At 38.2% G+C, this 19320-nt stretch overlaps 2 protein-coding genes and 1 non-coding gene across 4 annotated transcripts; 2 read left to right on the forward strand and 1 right to left on the reverse strand.

Annotated features, from left to right (window-relative positions):
* Nucleotides 1-2374, reverse strand: LOC146488402 (uncharacterized). The gene is made up of 4 exons (XM_085116142.1): nucleotides 2235-2374; nucleotides 2003-2070; nucleotides 1478-1717; nucleotides 1-539 (listed from the first exon to the last, which is right to left on the reverse strand). The coding sequence occupies exons 2-4, from the start codon at nucleotides 2061-2063 to the stop codon at nucleotides 220-222; spliced, it is 621 nt and encodes a 206-aa protein (XP_084972268.1). The 5' UTR covers nucleotides 2064-2070; nucleotides 2235-2374; the 3' UTR covers nucleotides 1-219.
* Nucleotides 2045-16219, forward strand: LOC146488403 (uncharacterized). Of its 2 annotated transcripts, none has more exons than XM_085116128.1 (7): nucleotides 2045-2092; nucleotides 11603-11670; nucleotides 12728-12913; nucleotides 13360-13557; nucleotides 13904-14113; nucleotides 15222-15338; nucleotides 15747-16219. In XM_085116128.1, the coding sequence occupies exons 2-7, from the start codon at nucleotides 11610-11612 to the stop codon at nucleotides 15974-15976; spliced, it is 1002 nt and encodes a 333-aa protein (XP_084972254.1). In that variant the 5' UTR covers nucleotides 2045-2092; nucleotides 11603-11609; the 3' UTR covers nucleotides 15977-16219. The 2 variants fall into 2 exon arrangements, with proteins under 2 accessions (XP_084972254.1, XP_084972243.1); XM_085116117.1 differs by lacking the exon at nucleotides 2045-2092 and adding an exon at nucleotides 10785-10837.
* Trnay-aua (transfer RNA tyrosine (anticodon AUA)) lies at nucleotides 10970-11043 on the forward strand. Its single transcript has one exon. It is a non-coding gene; the product is annotated as a tRNA-Tyr (tRNA).
* Nucleotides 16220-19320: the final 3101 nt, after the last annotated feature.

The following is a 19320-nucleotide window of genomic DNA, read 5'->3' on the forward strand; positions in this document are numbered from 1 at the left end:
CCTTTATTATTTACTAAAACGGAGTGCAGTAAAAGATTTCAATACCTTTAAATCATTACCATTAGAAATTTCGCTGATTTTACATTATTAGCCCTGATCTTACTGTCGGTTTTAAAATTTTACACTGAGAAATATGGCGTTCAGAATTAATATTCGTATTACATGAAACATTCCCACACAATTTTTAGTAACAGCCATTCACCGAATAATAATCATGAGTTATTCGAGATAAAACACTTCCCAGTCATCGGGGATGAACTTAAAAGTTCCAGCAAGGATAGTACGTTTGTCTTGTACTCCACCCGGAACAGTGTAGGTATAACCAAAGCTTGTGTATGAATAACTATGCTCATTGGGATGATTGGCATGATCATCAATGAGGATATCGTGGCCAATTCCAAACCTTGGACCAGTATACACTGATTTCTTAATTGCATCATCCGGCTTTCTCACCATGCTTTTGAAAGGCTCCAATCCTTCTTTGTTTTGCAAAGAAAATATAAAGGCGTTGGGAGTAGAAGCGTAAGTTTCTGAAGTGTCTGAGACAAAATAATAATAAAAAGAAATATCAAATAATAAGAAGAATAGCGATTAAACAATGTCCAGCACAACACTTGTTCCGTGAGAAACATGATAACAATGTCGCTCCGTCATGAAATACAGTCTGTAATACTCTATTATTCGACATATAATTATTACGATGTGATCCCAGCTGGCCCGGACGATAAAGAGGAGAACGAATACTTCTAGCCATATAAGAGTAAAGGTGAGCTGTAACATTAGCTAACATTGCTCGTCATTCAACTAACATAGGAAATTAAAGGCCAACTGCTTCTGTGCTTGATTGTTAACCTGGTAATATCGAAAATCGCGGTTTAATTTGCAGGTCCTTGAGCCGGAGGCCATGGAATGGCTACACTCATCGATAAACTTTCCGTCCGTTCTATGAGTTTAATTTTACTGTTTTCCATGATTTGTAAACACAAAAAATTTAGGAAAGAAAGCTTTTTTTTTTTACACAAAGAACACAAAACTTATCGTGCTTGAGCGAAATCAGACTCAAGAAAGTGGCTCATGTCGGCAGCGAAAGATATCAATTTTCTCAGTCTTTTTCTAAATTACAAGGCAAAAAGCCTTATCCCTTCTCTGCATTCGAAGCAGATGTGTTTTGATGGCCGGTAGTGCCCGCAACAGGGGGCAATTTTATAGTGTGACATTCTCACCGTAATCCAACATATTTTAGGCTGGCCATGGCCTAAAGCACCTTCATTATAGTTTATTCATACCAACTTTAATTACTAAGCGCATGTAAACTTATAAGCGGAATTTTGTTTGAACGGTATTTTATTGAATAACTAATACATTCATCCTCTCTTGATTCATATTACCAAAAATAACGACACGGACACACAAAGACACTACACTGCATATGCACGCTTATAAAAAATGTCATTTAAGGCTCTCTCGATATCCTTACCCCAAGGGATGTCGGTATAACCTCCGAACACATACTCTCCCACTTTGAGGATAGTCACCGTGTCAGGCTTCCCGTCACACCTTTCGTGGAATGTCTTGGCAGCCCAACCGTGAGTGGAGGCGCGGTAACAAAGTTTCCACTCCCCAGGTTTCCCCGGTTTATACACAGGCCGGAGAAACTCATTCAGCTTCCCATCGTACATTTCGTTGCTTGATAAAATCTTGGAGTTGAACACAGCCCCTTGAAAGAGGAATTTGTATTGCAATTATTTTAATTAAGTAAAAAGCTGTACATTTTTAAGACCAACTTAATATAGGGCAATTAGGAAATCCCAAAGAGAAGGCGTATGGTTTCAAGTTGGCCGTCAGTTACTATAAAATAGGGCATGTATGCGGAGACATTCGCTTGCGTGTATAATCTCTTGTTAATATATAACGAAAGAATAACTCCGCAAGTGATGGCTTTCTAAAGGTGTTGCGACTGGACTCGAATAAATCTATTATTGATCCTTTTGAATAATTTTACCTTCAAACAGGTGGACAGAGTGAATAAGCAACAGAAAGATCAACGTTTTCTTGAAAGCCATTCTTCTCCTTCTAAGGAATAAGAAGAAAAGTTAGCGAGTGGTCAATTTTAAAATTCTCAGCGATTAAGGGAGAACATTTAATAATAATATAAGCTAATATAACCCAAATCTCTGAGCCGAGAAATGACTCAGAAATTAGTCGAAATATGTCCACCCAAAGCAATATATTACCCTAGAAGCCCACCTGATCGGTGAGGAAAAAGGAAACTACTTTCAGAACAAGAGAAAGCCAAGGCCGCACAAGCCCTTGGCCGGTCTGATGATGTAGGCTGCTGCAAGAATTCTTATTGGCCGAATCCTTTGTAGATCTACATCACTTGAAAGCTATGTTTCACAAGGCTCGAAATCAGTATATCTCGCAAGGCTCGAAAACGATCTCACACTTTGAAGGCTTGAAAACTATATTTCAATTACACTCGGAGGTGCTCTGAATCTTCTGCATGTGTCAATAAATTCTGATTGGCTGGCTAAAGTCGCGATATGTCCGTACATGTTTCAACAATTGTTACGCAAACATGCGGTTTTGGAAGATAAAGGGTTCTTATCTTTAAGGCTAAATTTCTTAGCTGGTAATTATTTCGTAGGCTTGTGTTCAAAGGCTTAATGTCCGCAGTTCCTGATAATTATTTGGCAAGCGTTCATTTTCTTCACAGCTGCAAAGAAACTCCTTGGATGCGAGCAGCGTCTTGTTTACTTCAAAAACAAAATTTTGTGGAGTATTGTTACAACTATCGGTAATAGTGGTATTATACAACAATCTAATGGTACATGCCAAGAGTTAAATAACGATATTTTTGGACATTTGCATAAAAAAATATCAGAGAAAAGCGAGAGGGTTTGCTTTGTGAATTTTTCAGCATTTAGTTATGCAACAACAAGAATACTAACGTGATTGGTAGGTGACGCCTATTCAGTTCGTTACTGATAATAATAGTTAGTGAACGCTCCCTTTATTGTTTATGTATTATTGCTCAAAAGGCGAGCTTTTACTGAATATTTGCTTAGCCAACGAAATATACGTCAAATGGAAATAAGAAACCGAGAGTATTAAGAAGTACAGCGAGGGCCTCTTTAGTTGGTTCGAGAGCCTTTCTCTTTAATGATTTAGAATGATCCCATTCGCTTAGGACATTATCTCTAACACCATGGTCTAAAGGCCCTTCTTACAACGGCTTCTTGTTGTAGCATATCCTACCTAGAGTACATGTAAGCCTCGCAACAGCCTCATGTCACAAACAGTTACACCACATTACGACACATATTGCTTTTTGATAGATGTCTTGGTCACCTATAACAGGTAACTTAAGAACATCTTAAGAACTTTTTCAGGCTCAAATTGCCAACAAAATACATGCATGAACGTTTAGTCTTAGCCACAGCCCCCAAATTTTACGTTCTTATACAAAAAAGCGTATTACTAATCTGTGCGTTCAGTATAAAAAGACTTACCACTCCAAATCCCTCTTGTTTAGTTGGCTGTGAATCTGCTAAGTCAGAACTACACAACGTGTACTCCGTGCTACGTGTTTTCATTCTAAAGGCTTATGATATAATCAGGAATTATCTGTTGGCAGATGACAGGAGAATGACATACAAAAGGCATATGGTAAAATATGGACTGGAGTGGAGTGGACTGGATTTGTAAAACATGGACTGGATTAGTAAAAGGTGGATTGGTATAAGTTGGATTAGTAAAAGGTGGATTAGTAAAAGGTGGATTAGTAAAAGGTGGATTAGTAAAAGGTGGATTGGTAAAAGGTGGATTAGTAAAAGGTGGATTAGTAAAAGGTGGATTAGTAAAAGGTGGATTAGTAAAAGGTGGATTGGTATAAGTTGGATTAGTAAAAGGTGGATTAGTAAAAGGTGGATTAGTAAAAGGTGGATTGGTAAAAGGTGGATTAGTAAAAGGTGGATTAGTAAAAGGTGGATTAGTAAAAGGTTGATTGGTAAAACAATAAATGAAACAATAAACTTTATTTTGTTTGCAGATCCTTTTCGTTCTCTTTTTATCTTGATTATCCATACAGTGATCCGATCAAACAATGTCAATGGTATACATTCCAAATAATTCATTCTTTACTTTTACTATTAATTCACTTCAACATTAACTGTAACGAAATCATAATAAGCAATAATTCCCTAGTTTTCTTTATATTGTATCAGAACGTAAATGTAATATTTCCGCATTAGTTCAACGACAACAACAACAACAACAAAAAGAAACGCTGTTTTAACACTGTTGAATCAACAAAAGTCTTACAATAATGTCCAAACGTTCGGCCTAGTAACGAAACAACAGCAACAATAAATGTAAATGTGACGCTGGTCACCTCCCTAAACCTAATACAAGTTGATGAAAAACCTAATACATCATGATGCTCCCCTGATTCGACAGGTGATCTAAAAAACCGTTATATTCTTCAGCTTAGCAGCTGTGAACTAAAGTTAGCGCGATTTTTTTTGCATCAATTTTTTTTAAGATCGTAATCGTAACCTCTTGCAGGCGCAAAAAAAAACCTGTGATAGAAACGCTTTTAACAAACGTTGTTCATTACTTGCTTAATATTTACATATATATCTATGATCCAATCTAATAAACCGCGCGCGTTAGTTTCCGTCAGACTAAACCTCGCCTATGTTTTTTCTTATTCTATGACGGAGACGCTAAAATTTACACCAAACTGCTTACTCAATGTAATGATGTCATAGGAACGTGACGCCGGTTACTTCGCCAAAACTAATTTTCTCAAGTGTAGAATTTGCTTGATATACTAATCGTTCTAGTGCGACTAATAGTTATGTTTGTGACGCTCCCCTTATTTTTCTACACATAATTGAAAATTAAATAGAACAAACCCGTTACACTCTTCAGCTAAAGAATGAAAAAAGACGGTACCTACATGCAAAATTTCGCGATTTTTGTTGAAACATCTTTTTTCTTTTTTCAGCAATAGTTACCTATACTACTAATAGTTACCGTGTCGGGATGTTTAATTTAGAAAAAAAAAAACTAAATAGAAACGCCAAGTCTGGTGAAAGCCATAGCCTTGTGCTCTGGAAGAAGAAATGGCACGAGGTCGGACGGCGCGTGGACACTTTTTTTCAACGCCAAGGGGACCGAAGTCGAAGCACGAATGCTCCATCATGATTGCGTGGGGCTCCTGGCAAAACTTTAAAAAACAGGAGATGTTTCGGTGGCCTTTCACGCTATGCAATATAGCAGCTTCTTTTTCGAAACCTCGTTTAGCATCTGCCGCTTCCCCTTTGAGTTTCTTGATGACAACACAATGCTCCTCGTCGGTGCATTTCGCTGATTTCGCCAAATAAACAGATCCAAATGTGCCACTCCCTATCTCTTCCTTTATGCATATTGTATTCCATCTAAACTCTGGCAAAGAAAACTGCCGTCTTCGCTTTTTAATAGAAAGAGATGGAAGCTTGAAAGTCGAAATCTCTATCACGAGCGCGCCGTGAAGCTTTCGCAGCAAAATTTAAATTATGCCAAATTAAATTGGTCAAAGGTCAAAACATTCATTCCAGCCGTACTATTTATGGATGCATGTATCAGTGGTTTTCACTGTCACGCCATCAAAAAATAAATTCGAAACCATTTCATGAAAAAAGCTGATAAATTCAATTGTTATAAAATGGTAACAAATAAACAACATCTCCCAGTCTCAGTTCTGTTGTTTCGTTACTAGGCCGAACGTTTGGACATTATTGTAAGACTTTTGTTGATTCAACAGTGTTAAAACAGCGTTTCTTTTTGTTGTTGTTGTTGTTGTCGTTGAACTAATGCGGAAATATTACATTTACGTTCTGATACAATATAAAGAAAACTAGGGAATTATTGCTTATTATGATTTCGTTACAGTTAATGTTGAAGTGAATTAATAGTAAAAGTAAAGAATGAATTATTTGGAATGTATACCATTGACATTGTTTGATCGGATCACTGTATGGATAATCAAGATAAAAAGAGAACGAAAAGGATCTGCAAACAAAATAAAGTTTATTGTTTCATTTATTGTTTTACCAATCTACCTTTTACTAATCCACCTTTTACTAATCCACCTTTTACTAATCCACCTTTTACCAATCCACCTTTTACTAATCCACCTTTTACTAATCCACCTTTTACTAATCCAGTCCACTCCACTCCAGTCCATGTTTTACCATATGCCCATACAAAAGATTTTTTTTTAAGAGCAAGGCAGACAAGCTGGCGTCTGTAAAGATTTAAACTACAGATGCCTAGTTGCACCTGTCTGGACATTGTGACTGGGGAAAAGAGAATTTTATCCCCAAGAATTTCTTAAATCCTACAAAATACTGGTCAACGAAAGAAATGCTTGACGCTAATTTTCAGAAATTGATCATCAGGTCACTTCGTTTTGACAACATTTCAGTGATAAGAAACCAAAATATATTCCTTTTTAACTCATTTAGATAGCAATGAACAGAAGAAAAAGCGCATACCCTCACATAGCTTATATATAGAGGTTCCCCTCCCCCCACACCACTCACACACACATACACACACACCCAGCTCCCTTTGTCCTCAGCCACAACAGAGTCAACAAACCGTTTTGTTTTTTTGTGCTGGCAATCGCTTTACTGGCGCAAAAACAAATTAAGATATAATCGCTGACAAAACAGACTGAATTCCCGAGGGGCGTGACTGCTGTCATATCCCCGTCAACAGGAACCCCAGTCATGCTCAAGACACGGTTAAAAACCAGTAACTGTGTTTAAAAGAACCACAACGACAAAATAAAAGTACACCCTTTTTATATAAGAACGTCTAATTCTTGGGCTGAGGCTGGACGATGTTATTATTTTTGGCAATTTGAGCCTGAAAAGTTCTTAATCATCTGTTATAGTATTTCGGCAATAAATCTACGCGCATGTGACCAAGACACCTATTATTTGGGTTAATTAGACAATATAGACTGAATTTTTACCTGTATTATTTTATCCGTATTTATACTGTTCATTTTAAAAACATTTGGTCTTAATAAAAATGTTCTTAACTGACTCTCAGCCTGGGTAACGTTCTTAAATTTCAGTTTAATCTCAGCCTCAACGTTCTTATAAAAAAAAGGCTCTGAAAAAAAGGATTACGGATCCTGTAGTGAAGGGTTTAGTCAGCAACAAATTGTAGAAAAAATAATCTAAAATAGAGCAAGGCAGATTTCACGGTCAGGAAAATATATTTTTTCGAAAATTTCGAAAGGCACGGCCTTTCTTTTTCAGGGTGTATATTTTTGAAACTGACCCTGTGGTAAAAGACATTTCAATTTAAAACAGTTTCAATAGATTGCATAACAGCATAGACTAAAGTCACATAAACAAAAACATTACAATTTGAAAATTGATGGTTTGTATGTGACGTTATGGCGGCCATGTTTGTGGACAGGAACAATAAGACTTTTTTCCTCTGGGAGTTCACTGCAATTTTTATGCAAACTTTGTGAACACATTTTATTTTGTTTTGTCCACTAACATGGCGGCAGTGGAAACCACCTATAGGCATGAGCAATATGGAGTACCCTTATCTATCAATTCAACAATTGACTTCACCACAAAAAGCCTGGCCTATAGCTCCCTATTAAACCCGGCGCTTATTGCACACACTACCGAATCCTTGTAACAATGTCCAATTTACGCTCTTGGAGCGTCTTGTTTGAATTAAATTTTTAGCTGGAGAAGCTTTTATCGTTTTTTTTTTTCTTTCGTAATTCATATTTGTGTTTAGTGAAAGCGACATGCAAACATTGGCAATTTGCATGTTAAAGCCGGCGTAGTTGAAATTGGATATAAACAACATGATATTAGCAATTGACGTTTTAAACAAACCGAAATCATTCTAAAGTTTGTTGATTAGTTTGTTCTTTCCAGGTCAGTGTTTGTATTTTCTTGTGATGCAAAAAATCAAAGCTACTTCACATAGTCATTTTGCAAGTCACATTTGTTGCGTTTCTTTTTAAAATTCAGGAGAGTGGCCAAATGAACAGCTGACAAAGGGAATTTTTACGTCAGCTCTTATCACTGAAATTTATCAAATGAATATCATGGAATGGATGAACAATTTCCCAGAAACACAGTTTAGCTTTTCGCGGCCGGCTTTGTTAAAAAAAAAATGAACTTGAATAAGATTCCACAGCAATAAGAATTAACGCTTGTCTATTGAAATAATCTTTAATTACTGGGTTACTTGAGATGATTATTAAAGAATATCTTGAATAACAATCGCAACTTTAACACCCAACATTAGCATTAACCAATAGCCCTTTTCACGGTTGATTTTTTCTCATTTGCACTACAATGTTATCCAACGTGGATGCGAGGCAATTTCCGGCTAAAACTACAAAATAGCCGGAAATTGCCTCACATACATGCTAGATTTCATTGTAATTCAAATGAGCAGAGCTAACCGTGAAAAGGGCTTTTCAGTTAAAAATACAAAAAATGGTTGATGGTCTTCCTTACTGACATTTGCATGTCAAGATGCTAAACGGACTATGTCTTTTTGTATTTAAATTTGAGGAAATTTTTGTGATTGTACACGTGGTCTTCCGCGTCAAATACACAGGCAGGAACAAAACTAGGCATGCGCAGTTAAACAATTCTGACAGTGCTGTAGTAGCATATCACACCAAAAAGCCTAAGAAAAAATCGCACAACGGAGCACACCTTCTGGTGTTCTGACTTCGCTGATAGCAACCAAAGAAGAAGGATTGGAAACGTAAGTTCATTTTATACCGACCGTACATATACTAATGGACAACTGTAGACACTAACTGGATGTTTAACGACTTATTTCAATTTACGAATTACGATGATTCAACAGTAATTTTTCCAACGGTTTTTCTTCAATCCGAAACGTTTGCGGAGCTGAGCGCGAAAACGTACATAGAAATGACAGTTTTCAATAGCTCTATTCACTGACTTAACTGCGCAACACCTGATTTTGTGTACAAGGTATTGCACTCAACTTTTAGAAGTGTTTCAGTGTCAGCCTTGCGGTCGGTAATTAGGAATTGAAGCGGGTTCAACGTGCTTCCAGATTTTGCGGCCTACCGTCGAGTCTTCGTCAAATTGCCGGCGGAGAAACATAAACGACACTCTGCCCTAAATTATTTAATAATAAGCCTTCGAGTGGATAACGTGTACGTATAAATTGGAAGAAACTGGCAAGTGGCTTTGCAAGTTACCTGGAATTATTATGAGAATTAACGAACTTAAATGATTAAATGATGAAACTAGCTAGGTGCAAATTACGTGAGGATTTAATTTGTTTTCTTAAGTTTTTTTTATTGTTCTCTAGCCGAATCTTCCATCTTTCTTATAACTGAAATTTAGTTACAATTTTATTTAGCTGTTGGCTTTTACTTGCCATGATGCTAGATGGACGTTTCATTTCTTGTGTTTTTTATTTATTTTTTTTTTGACTTTTCAGATTTAAATTCCAAAAATTTGGAAGGATAACATTTGACTTTCCTCAAAGGAATGCGAGTAAACATGGGCTGTTTGCAGCTTTTCGATGCCAAACTTGTCTGCTTTGCGATTAGAAAGTTCTATTGCATGAAAATTTCATATCATCTACTAACACATACTTCATACTTGTACTGATTGGCAAGTGTAGGTACGCCGGTGAAAGAGAATTGTACTTTTTATTGAGACAAATTCCCCATTGCTACTTGCGAATTACGATGATTCACAATCGATTTTATTTTAACCGTTTTTCTTTATTTGAAAAGCTTGCTAGTTCAGCACCCACCTTACAATCGATAACTGGAATTGAAACGATTTAGCGTGCGTCTAGATTCAACGGCTTATGGGTAAGTTCTCCTGAAATCGCCGGTAGATAAAACACGCACGACGAGAAGTCCTAAATTCAGCCTGAAAATAGACAACGTGAATAAAGTGGAAGAAATTGGCAATTGGCCATCTAAGCCGGTGATGATGATAACGAGGAAACGCCGTTGAGTAGCTCAATCCGGATCTTTTTTTTACCAGTGAACGAAGTTGGGCTTTAACCTTTGTTAATTTATTCGCTAAAAAAATTGTAAAGACAAGCTAATGGCTTTCTTTTGTTTTCTTATCTTTTTCTTCTGTCCATTGTTATCTAAATGAGTTAAAAAGAAATTTAGTTTGGTTTCTTATCACTGAAATTTTGTCAAAAAGAAGTGAGGTGATGATCAATTTCTGAAAATTGGCCAGCATTTCTTTCTTTGATCAGTAGGTTTTAAAATTAAAGAAATTTTTGGGATAATATTCATCTTTCCCCAGAGGGATGCTACTGGGCATCTGCTGTTTGTATCTATGCAAACCCCAGCTTATCTGCCTTCCGCTCAAAAAGCCTTTTGTATGATAATTTCCTATCATCTTCTAACAGATAATTCCAAATTATATCATCAGCCCTTAGAAAGAAAACACGTAACACAGAGCACACCTGTTGTAGTTCTGAAAATTGGCCAGCATTTCTTTCGTTAATCAGTATTTTTTTTTAAAAAAATTAAGAAATTCTTGAGGATAAAGTTCACCTTTCCCCAGAGGGATGCTACTGGGCATCTACTGCTTGTATCTATACAAACCTCAGCTTATCTGCCTTCCGCTTGAAAAAGCACTTTTGTATGATAATTTCCTATCATCTTCTAACAGATAATTCCAAATTATATCATCAATCCTTAGAAAGAAAACACGTATCACAGAGCACACCTGTTGTATTTCTGAGTTAGTAGCCGACCGAAGAAGAGGGATTTGGAGTCGTAAGTCTCTATTATACCTACCGTACAGATAATAAGTACTTAAGTAATGGGAAACTATGGGCACTATACCAGTTTAAACAAATACCTTTTCTTTTTGGAGAAACAACAACAACAACCCTTGCTCACCATAGAGTCTCCAGTAGCTCAGTGGTTAGAGCATCCGACTATATCACGGAGGGTTGTGGGTTCAAATCCCATCTGGGACTCATATTTTCCGAGTCTTCGTTTCTTCCTAATTCACATTTAATACCTTTTCTTTTGTTGTTATATATTGTCCTCAACTTTCGGAGGAGTTTCAGTGTAATCCTTAAAACATCGGTAACTGACATTGAAACGAGTTCAGCTTCGTGTGTGCGGATTTAACGGTTTACCGTTAAGTCTTCGTCAAATTGTGTTTTTACACAAAAGACAAGACACCTCGATTCATTCTAAGCTACCTGATAGCTGATACCTCGTGGAGGAACTTATTGTTTTGGGCTTTATTTTTTTTTCTAGTACTCGTTGAGAATAGCGCTTTCAAGATCATAGTGTGGGGGAGGGGGGAAAATATCCAGGCTTCTTCGAATATTTCGGGAGTTACAAAGAATCTTCAAAGGTCATCGTTACATTGGACTGTATGGGACTGTAGGGGACGGATCGCTAATTTCTGAGTCTTTACTCGGCTCAGATAGTTAGGTAATTAATATTATTATTAAATTTTTCTTGTTAGTCGCTGAAAACTTAAAAAATTATCACTCGCTAACTTTTCTTTTTATTCCCTTGCAGACGAAGAATGGCTTTCAATAAAACGCTGGTCTTTACATTGCTTATACACTCTGTCCACCTGTTTGAAGGTAAAATTATTCAAAAGGACCAATAATAGATTTATTCGAGTCTTGTCGCAACACGCAAAGAAAGCCATCACTTGTGGAGTTATTCTTTCGTTATATATTAACAAGAGATTATACACGCAAGAGAGTGTATCCTTATTTCTTAAGTTATATCTAGATAACCTCAGCCAGCTGGTACACTGCTATATATTAACAATAGAATATAAAGAACAGAAAAAAAAATAAAAATAAAATAAATGGGAATTTCAGTGGAATCCACGGGGTGGCTCTTCTCTCCACTGTTTCCAGGTCGAATTGGAATTTGAAAAAAGTGGGTTTTTGTGGAGGGAGGAAAACCGGAGTACCCGGAGAAAAACCCTCGGAGCAGGGACGAGAACCAACAACAAACTCAACCCACATATGACGCCGAGTCCGGGAATCGAACCCGGGCCACATTGGTGTGAGGCGAGTGCTCTCACCACTGCGCCATCCCTGCTCCCGTAGAGTGTCCTTCATAGGTAACATAACTTTTAATGTTATTTATTGATAACCTCAGCCAAGTGGTACCCCTCTAGTCTTTATTCATCTTCACTTCGTCTTCTTCCTCTTTCTTTTCTACTTGTTCTTGTTCTCGTTCTCCTTCTTCTTGTTCTTCTTGTTCTTGTTCTTGTTCTTGTTCTTGTTCTTGTTGTTTTTCTTCTTCTTCTTCTTCTTTTTCTTCTTCTTCAGTACTTATTGTTTTCTTCACTATTCGGTTCGCATGGACTGGTCACGATTTTTTACCTATTCCCCATTTTAGGGAATCGGATCTGCTGTTAGAGTGGTTTTTCATCCATGCCATCTGTATAACATGAACCATTTTCATTGGTGCAGCTGAAAATAAACAAAACTGCTTTCCACTCATATATAACAGACTATACGAACTGTGTCACTTAATTCATTAAACTATTTTCTTCTCAAATGCTTTATTAACAGAGTCAGGATTCGTTCTCACAACGGGCTAACGCTCGAAACGTCAGCACTCGATTCTCTTTACGGTGGTCAAATTACCCTATATACTAACCCCCTTATCTATTTTCAGCTCCTCCAGGTTCCAGCGTTTGTCCCACAAGAGAAATAAAGGTGGACTCACCAGACAAGATGGAGGGAGCCTTATACTCGCCCAACTTTCCAAACTTTTATCCTGACAATCAGAAATGCACACTCACTTTGGACGTCCCCGACAACTACAAGACGGTCGTAAGGTTTCAGAAGTTGTCTTTCCAATGTAAGGACGATAAAGTAACCGCTTGCTTGTAAAATCCATCGTGCTTATCTTATTCCCAAAAAAAACTCTCTCAGTTGATAGCCGTTTTTGCCCGGGCAGAAATTTATTTAATTCTGCTAACTAGTTCTGATTGGGTAGCAGCACAATTCATCCGTAAGTAGTTTTTCTTTTTCGTTTCCGTCATAAGTGTCTTGTTTTACTATAAGATAAAAAGTTGAGTTTATTCAGTTATTCTTCTCAACCTAAAAGTCGCTTTTATAGATCATTAATTTTAATTGCGAAATCCGGGCGTACATTTCTTTACCGTTGCAAATAAATGTTTAAAGTCCGCCCTCAATTCTTTAAGTCGTTTGTCGATCGTTTCCAAACTATCCCGAATCATGGTCCCGATTACGAAATCGGGAAATATATCTTTAAAACATTACTTCTTCACCGTTTCTTTGTAGTCTACCCTACATGTGCTTCTGACAAACTCGTTTTAAGCGACGAGATTGACAGCTCTACGCAGTGCGGTGGAAGCGCCAACCAACTTCCGCCTCCATTGGAACTGAAGGGGAAGAAAGTCCAGTTTGCTTTCACTTCAGATGAAGACACATCAGCTGCAGGATTCTATTTGAATTATAACATTACTAGGCTTCAGCAAGGTAATAAATACTAAGTAAGACTAGCGGCGCACAGTGACGTGTAGCCCCTTGCAGTATAATTTTATCCGGTAATGCTCCGATCAACTTTCTGAACAAGCTAATCCTGAAACGCTCAAATGCCCGATGGATTTCGAATTCCCGTCCTTGTCACGTCCTTGAAACCAGTCTTATCATGTCAACACTTCAAGGCACTTTTTCCTGGGACATATGCTCTCGTGTGCGCCGTACTTTCGTAGGCTCTTTTTGTTTTCCTTGAGAGCCAGTCTACTTGGACTAATCACTTCCAAAGGAAGGCGCCTCAGACAGCAGCATATCATAACGTTCACATGTATTTATCTTTCGTTAGGTCGCTGCGTGTGTACCAGTGGTTTGTCATACATTACAATAGACAATTACAAGTCGAGAAAGAACCGCAGTCAAGATGACGTACGATTCGAGTTCAAAAGTTCTCAGCCAAGTGGAATGATTATGTATGCCAAAGGGAAACACAGGGATTTCATATACGTGGCGTACAAGGACAGCAGAGTGTTTATGTTGCACATCGATCTGGGATCAGGTAATAAGCTAGTGACCTTCTTTACTGGTCAGTTAGGGGTTGGCCGGGTGCTTTTATCATCTGGCTTAACAGATCAATATCTGGAAACATAACTGCCGGCCATCAATATCTACTTCAGTCTTGCAGACTCAGTTTTAGATGACTTCTGCTCAGTTTATTGAAACGCCAGTTTTGTAATGTCGCCAACAACAGTCTGCCTCGTCCCCGGAAGGCGCTTCTCTTTAGTCGTACGTGGCGTGCATGGTGTTGTGGGTCTGTCTGTGTCCCGCTCTTCCCGCAGAATGCTTTGGCACCTGGGGACGAGCCAACGCAACCTCTTTGTCCTATTCAGGACTACTCCCACCGGGATATTTAGGGACAAACATAGCGGGGAGAGGTTGGGGGGGGGGGGGGGGGGCAGCTGTCCCCGTCAGGAAAACTGATTTTTTTTTTAATTAGTGTTTGAGTTTGCTGAACTATTTCTTGTTGCTATATTGGTCCAAAATCACAAGAAAATCGACTAATTGACTAAAAAAATCTCCATTCAATGTGAATTCCAAATAATTATTTTGGAAAAACTTTCGAGGCAAAGGCCAGTACAAGTTTGCTTGTGAAAATAATGATTTTGTAATTTGGGCCGTCTGTGGTTTAGAATTGTGTAAATAAAGAGTGACAAGCCTACGAGACTCCCTCGCGCATGTTTTAGCCTTTTTAAATCTAGCTGACACAAGTAGATTTTTCAGAGCTAAATTCAGCGTAAAATACATATAATAATTTAATAATTAAATAATAATTTATTTACTTATATAGCGTCCTTTAACATTAGAACGATCAAAGGCGCTTTACAATCCAAGAAAACTAATATTTACAATAGATATTACAATAAAATGCTATTTTCAATAGATAATTACAATAACAGTACTAAAATAAATAATAGTGACAAATAAATACAGCTTCATCATGAATTTTTCGGGTTATTACTAACCGTGAGAAAAAGAAATTGCAATTTACCACCATGAAGCACTTTCATTAGTTTTTACTACGTTAATTAATTTGTAAAATATTTTCGAATAGTTCTGTTAATACCTTATAGAAAAGCACTGACAATTTAAATTTTGTTCTGTTTTAGGACAAGCAAAACTGGAGTCATCAGACATAAAATTGAACGACAACAAATGGCACCAAGTTCATCTGATGCGCATTGACAGGACACTTACCGTCAACATCGATAACGGAGCTGCTATGCGTGAGTCTGTCGCCATATGTTCTTTTCTTTAGGCGAAAAACACAGCAAGCTACGGTTAAAAAAGAAAACTACAACATGATTTCATGTACAGTGAAAACGACCGCAAGTAAGAAAAAATAGAATCACTCTGAAATCAATGGTTGCCCAAATATTCTCTTCGAGAGGTATACAAGAAATTATAATGTCTGTAGTTTATTCGTAAAGTTTGTTAACCCCAAAAACTATAAGAGGCAAGAGGAAATTATCTAGAACGCATTCGCCAATTTATATTACGGGGAGAGAGGATGAGTACCCCTTCCAAATTTTAGGTGTACCGTACTTATTCATACTGCGATAATGTTAACCCTTTCCCAAAACTCGTTTCTTACCCTAATATTTACCCTATTTCTTTTTATTTTCCTTGTTTAGTAATTGGACGGACCCCTGGAGACTATAATCGTCTAGATATACCAACATCAAAGGCTTATTTCCTGGGCGCACCTTCAAGTCAGAATCTACTGCCCAACTTCATTGGCTGCATCCGCGATTTCACGGTTGATGGATATGAGCCAATCACAAACGCCTGGGCTGGCAAGCCAGATTATACTATAGTAGAAAAGAGAGCCATGAGACTGTGCAGTTCATCTGACGAACAATGAGACAGAAAAAGGAACCTGCACTAATCATAGAGTGGTTTGCAATTGACTGTCGTAAGGCTAAAACCAAAGTAATTACTCTGAGTCTCGAAAATCCCACGGAAAAATAGAGGACTGTGAACAGTCTAATGCGGGATAAGGGTAAACGATGTCCGTTAAATCTATGAACTAATGGTAATGGTTTAAAGGTATTGAAATCAGTTACTGCATTTAGTTTTAGTAATAAATAATAAAGTTTGTGGTTTATCTAGGACATTTATTTGTTTTGTTGCCTTGGCTGGCAAGCACAACCTTGGGGAGAGTGCTTAAACTACCGAGGGGGGCCCTAGTGTGGGTACGTTGTAGACACTCTTCCCAGGTTGCGCCCGCCGTCGTTACAAACCAAGATGGCGATAGTTCGATCGAATCGTACGAGTCTCGAAAATCCCACGGAAAAATAGGGAACTGTGAACAGTCTTGTGCCGCCGTCTCATGATGTCATCAATTTTGTCAACTTTGGAAGGTTTTATAAATGCGTTGAAAACAGACGGAAAACTGTGAGATCTAGATAAGAAAATGGCATTCATTAACTTTAATTACGCTCCTATCACTGGTTTAGAGGTTAGCATTTTACTTTCATAAGATATTGAAATAGCCATAGGAAAAAAAAGGTAAAAAAATACATAATATGAGAACGGATTTCAATTGATTTCACTTATGCTTTAAGGTTTTGCATTATTCTGATATTACGTTCTGTGATTCGTTAACAAAATTCGTGCCACTTTCTCAGCCAAAAAGCACAAAAAATAAACCCAAACGTGACTTTTTCTTACGAGTTTTCCCGCGCTTGGTGCAAGTTGTTGCATGTATTTATTTCGATTTCACATTGGCTCATTGCGGGGCTATTTACGTCCGTTATGTTTGGTGGGGGTCTTCCGTATTACCACTGCTTTGCATCATACGCCGAAAAAGAGATGAAGAAAATATATCTCCGAACCGATAGCCCACGTAGCAAGCGTTTCCAACAAGCGAAAAGCTTGTTTACGGTTTTCCAGTCGCTCAAGAATAGGGCGAGGGCAAAAAAAAAACAAAACAAAAGAAAAAAAAAAATTCGCGGCTAGAAAACCGGAATTCGCCTTTTCCTTTTGCTCGCTGGCAACGCTTGCCACGCAGCACGCAAGAATGAATTGCTAAGAATGGTACATTATTAAGTGAGGGACAGCCTGGGCAAACTTAAAAAAAGTGCACCCTAGTGCTCCTATCAGAATTCGAACCTAAGACCTTCCCAATATTAGTTCAGATGCTCTACCACTAGGCCCGCTCAAATCACACTTTTTTATTTTGCCCGGCTACTTTTTCAAAACGTCGGCTAGATTTCTATCAGATTTCTTTCAAGCCAGAGCCTTGTTTCTCTTAAAAACAGTAATGCCACAAATTCCGTATTTGTGTATATCACGGATTATAATCCATCAAATATTTTCGCTCGCGCGCCATTGGTCTAAACGCCTCACGTAACCGAATATCCCCTAGCTAAAACTGGGGAATATCCGATGATATTCCCCAAGTGATATTAATCAATTTCAAAAACTTCAAGGCGCGTCTTTGTTTACAATTAAAATTAATGTCAAGATGGGGGAACGGTTTGCTTTTGTGACAGAAGGAGAGATAAACCTGCTGGTCGATAAAGCAGTATCAGAAAACAACATACGCTCTAAACGTTTTTGACGGTAAACTGTTCTTAAACGAAATGTTCAAATAATCAAGCTCGTTGCTACATGAAATATACTACATGTTGCGACAAATATTTGAAGGATAATAACCACAATAGCCTCAATTTGGCTTTAAAAATATGCTCAGATATTTGTCCTTGGTCATTATCTGCTCTATCTGAGCATATTTACGCGGGATGCCCCGAAGGGGCATACCGTGTCTAAAAACGGGTCGATTTCTTTTTTTTTCCCCGGGATGCCCTGAAGGGGCATACCGTGTCTAAAAACGGGTCGATTTCTTTTTTTACGCGGGATGCCCTGAGGGGGCATACCGTGTCTAAAAACGGGACGATTTCTTTTTCTTCGTCGTAGCTTCAAATCGGTACATTAATTTATTCATTAAACTCACCCCTCTCCTACTCGGGGTGTATTGTTCTGATTGTCTTCAACAGAAGCAGGCCAATCAAAATCCATTCTTGTCGCTTACATCGCGAGGGAGGAGACCCACTCACCCCAACCTGTGTGACGTCAACGCATCATTTGATCTATTTATTAAAAACGGATTAAATTTGGCCCCATATTGTTTATAACATGTTCTGGACTCAAGAGTGCCGTATTCAAACGGAAATTTCACCATTTTGAAGCGGCAAATCGAAAGAATAACTTCTAAGAAGCACTCGACATTTAAAACGGTAGAAATTGGTGAGTTCATGGCGAAGGAATCGTGCTTTGTTTGACAGTCCTTGACCACGACGCGAGACTAAAAAGAGGTCATTGAGAAGCTTACGTTATCGTAATGGAATTCCACACATTTCCGGTGAAAGTCTGAGTCGCGTAACACAAGGAAAACAACGTAACGCGATCGTCGTGACTCAAACTATTCCATTAGCAAGGATAGTTTTATCAATCGGCGAAGCATACAGTTGGAAAAAATGAATCAGCCCCAGCATCACGCGTAATGCCAGTAAAGCAGGCATCTTGTTTTTTTTTTTTTTTCTTCCTCGTAGCTACAAATCGGTACATTAATTTATTCATTAAACTCTCCCCTCTCCTACTCGGGACGTATTGTTCTGATTGTCTTCAACAACAGCAGGCCAATCAAAATCCATTTTAGTCGCTTATATCGCTAGGGAGGGGACCCACTCACCCTTACCTGTGTGACGTCAACGCATCATTTGATTTCTTCATTAAAACTGCATTAAATTGTGGCGCCATATTGTTTATAACATATTCTGGACTCAAGTGTGCCGTTTTCAAACAGCAATTTCACCATTTTGAAGCGGCAAATCGAAAGAATAACTTCTAAGAAGCACTCGACATTTAAAACGGTGGAAATTGGTGAGTTCATGGCGAAGGAATCGTGCTTTGTTTGACCGTCTCAGACCACGACGCGAGACTGAAAAGGGGTCATTGAGAAGCTTACGTTATCGCAATGGAATTCCCGCAATTTCCCTTGAAACCCTGAGTAGCGTAACATAACTTGGTAAACAACGTAACGCGATCGTCGTGACTCAAACTATTCCATTAGCAAGGATAGTTTCATCAATCGGCGAAGCATACAGTTGGAATAAATGAATCAGCCCCAGCATCACGCGTAATGCCAGTGTAGCAGGCATCTTGTTTTTTACGTGGGATGCCCTGAGGGGGCATACCGTGTCT

This window comes from Pavona decussata, unplaced genomic scaffold (assembly GCF_977016875.1).
Source record: "Pavona decussata unplaced genomic scaffold, jaPavDecu1.1 SCAFFOLD_9, whole genome shotgun sequence".
Taxonomy (NCBI): domain Eukaryota; kingdom Metazoa; phylum Cnidaria; class Anthozoa; order Scleractinia; family Agariciidae; genus Pavona; species Pavona decussata.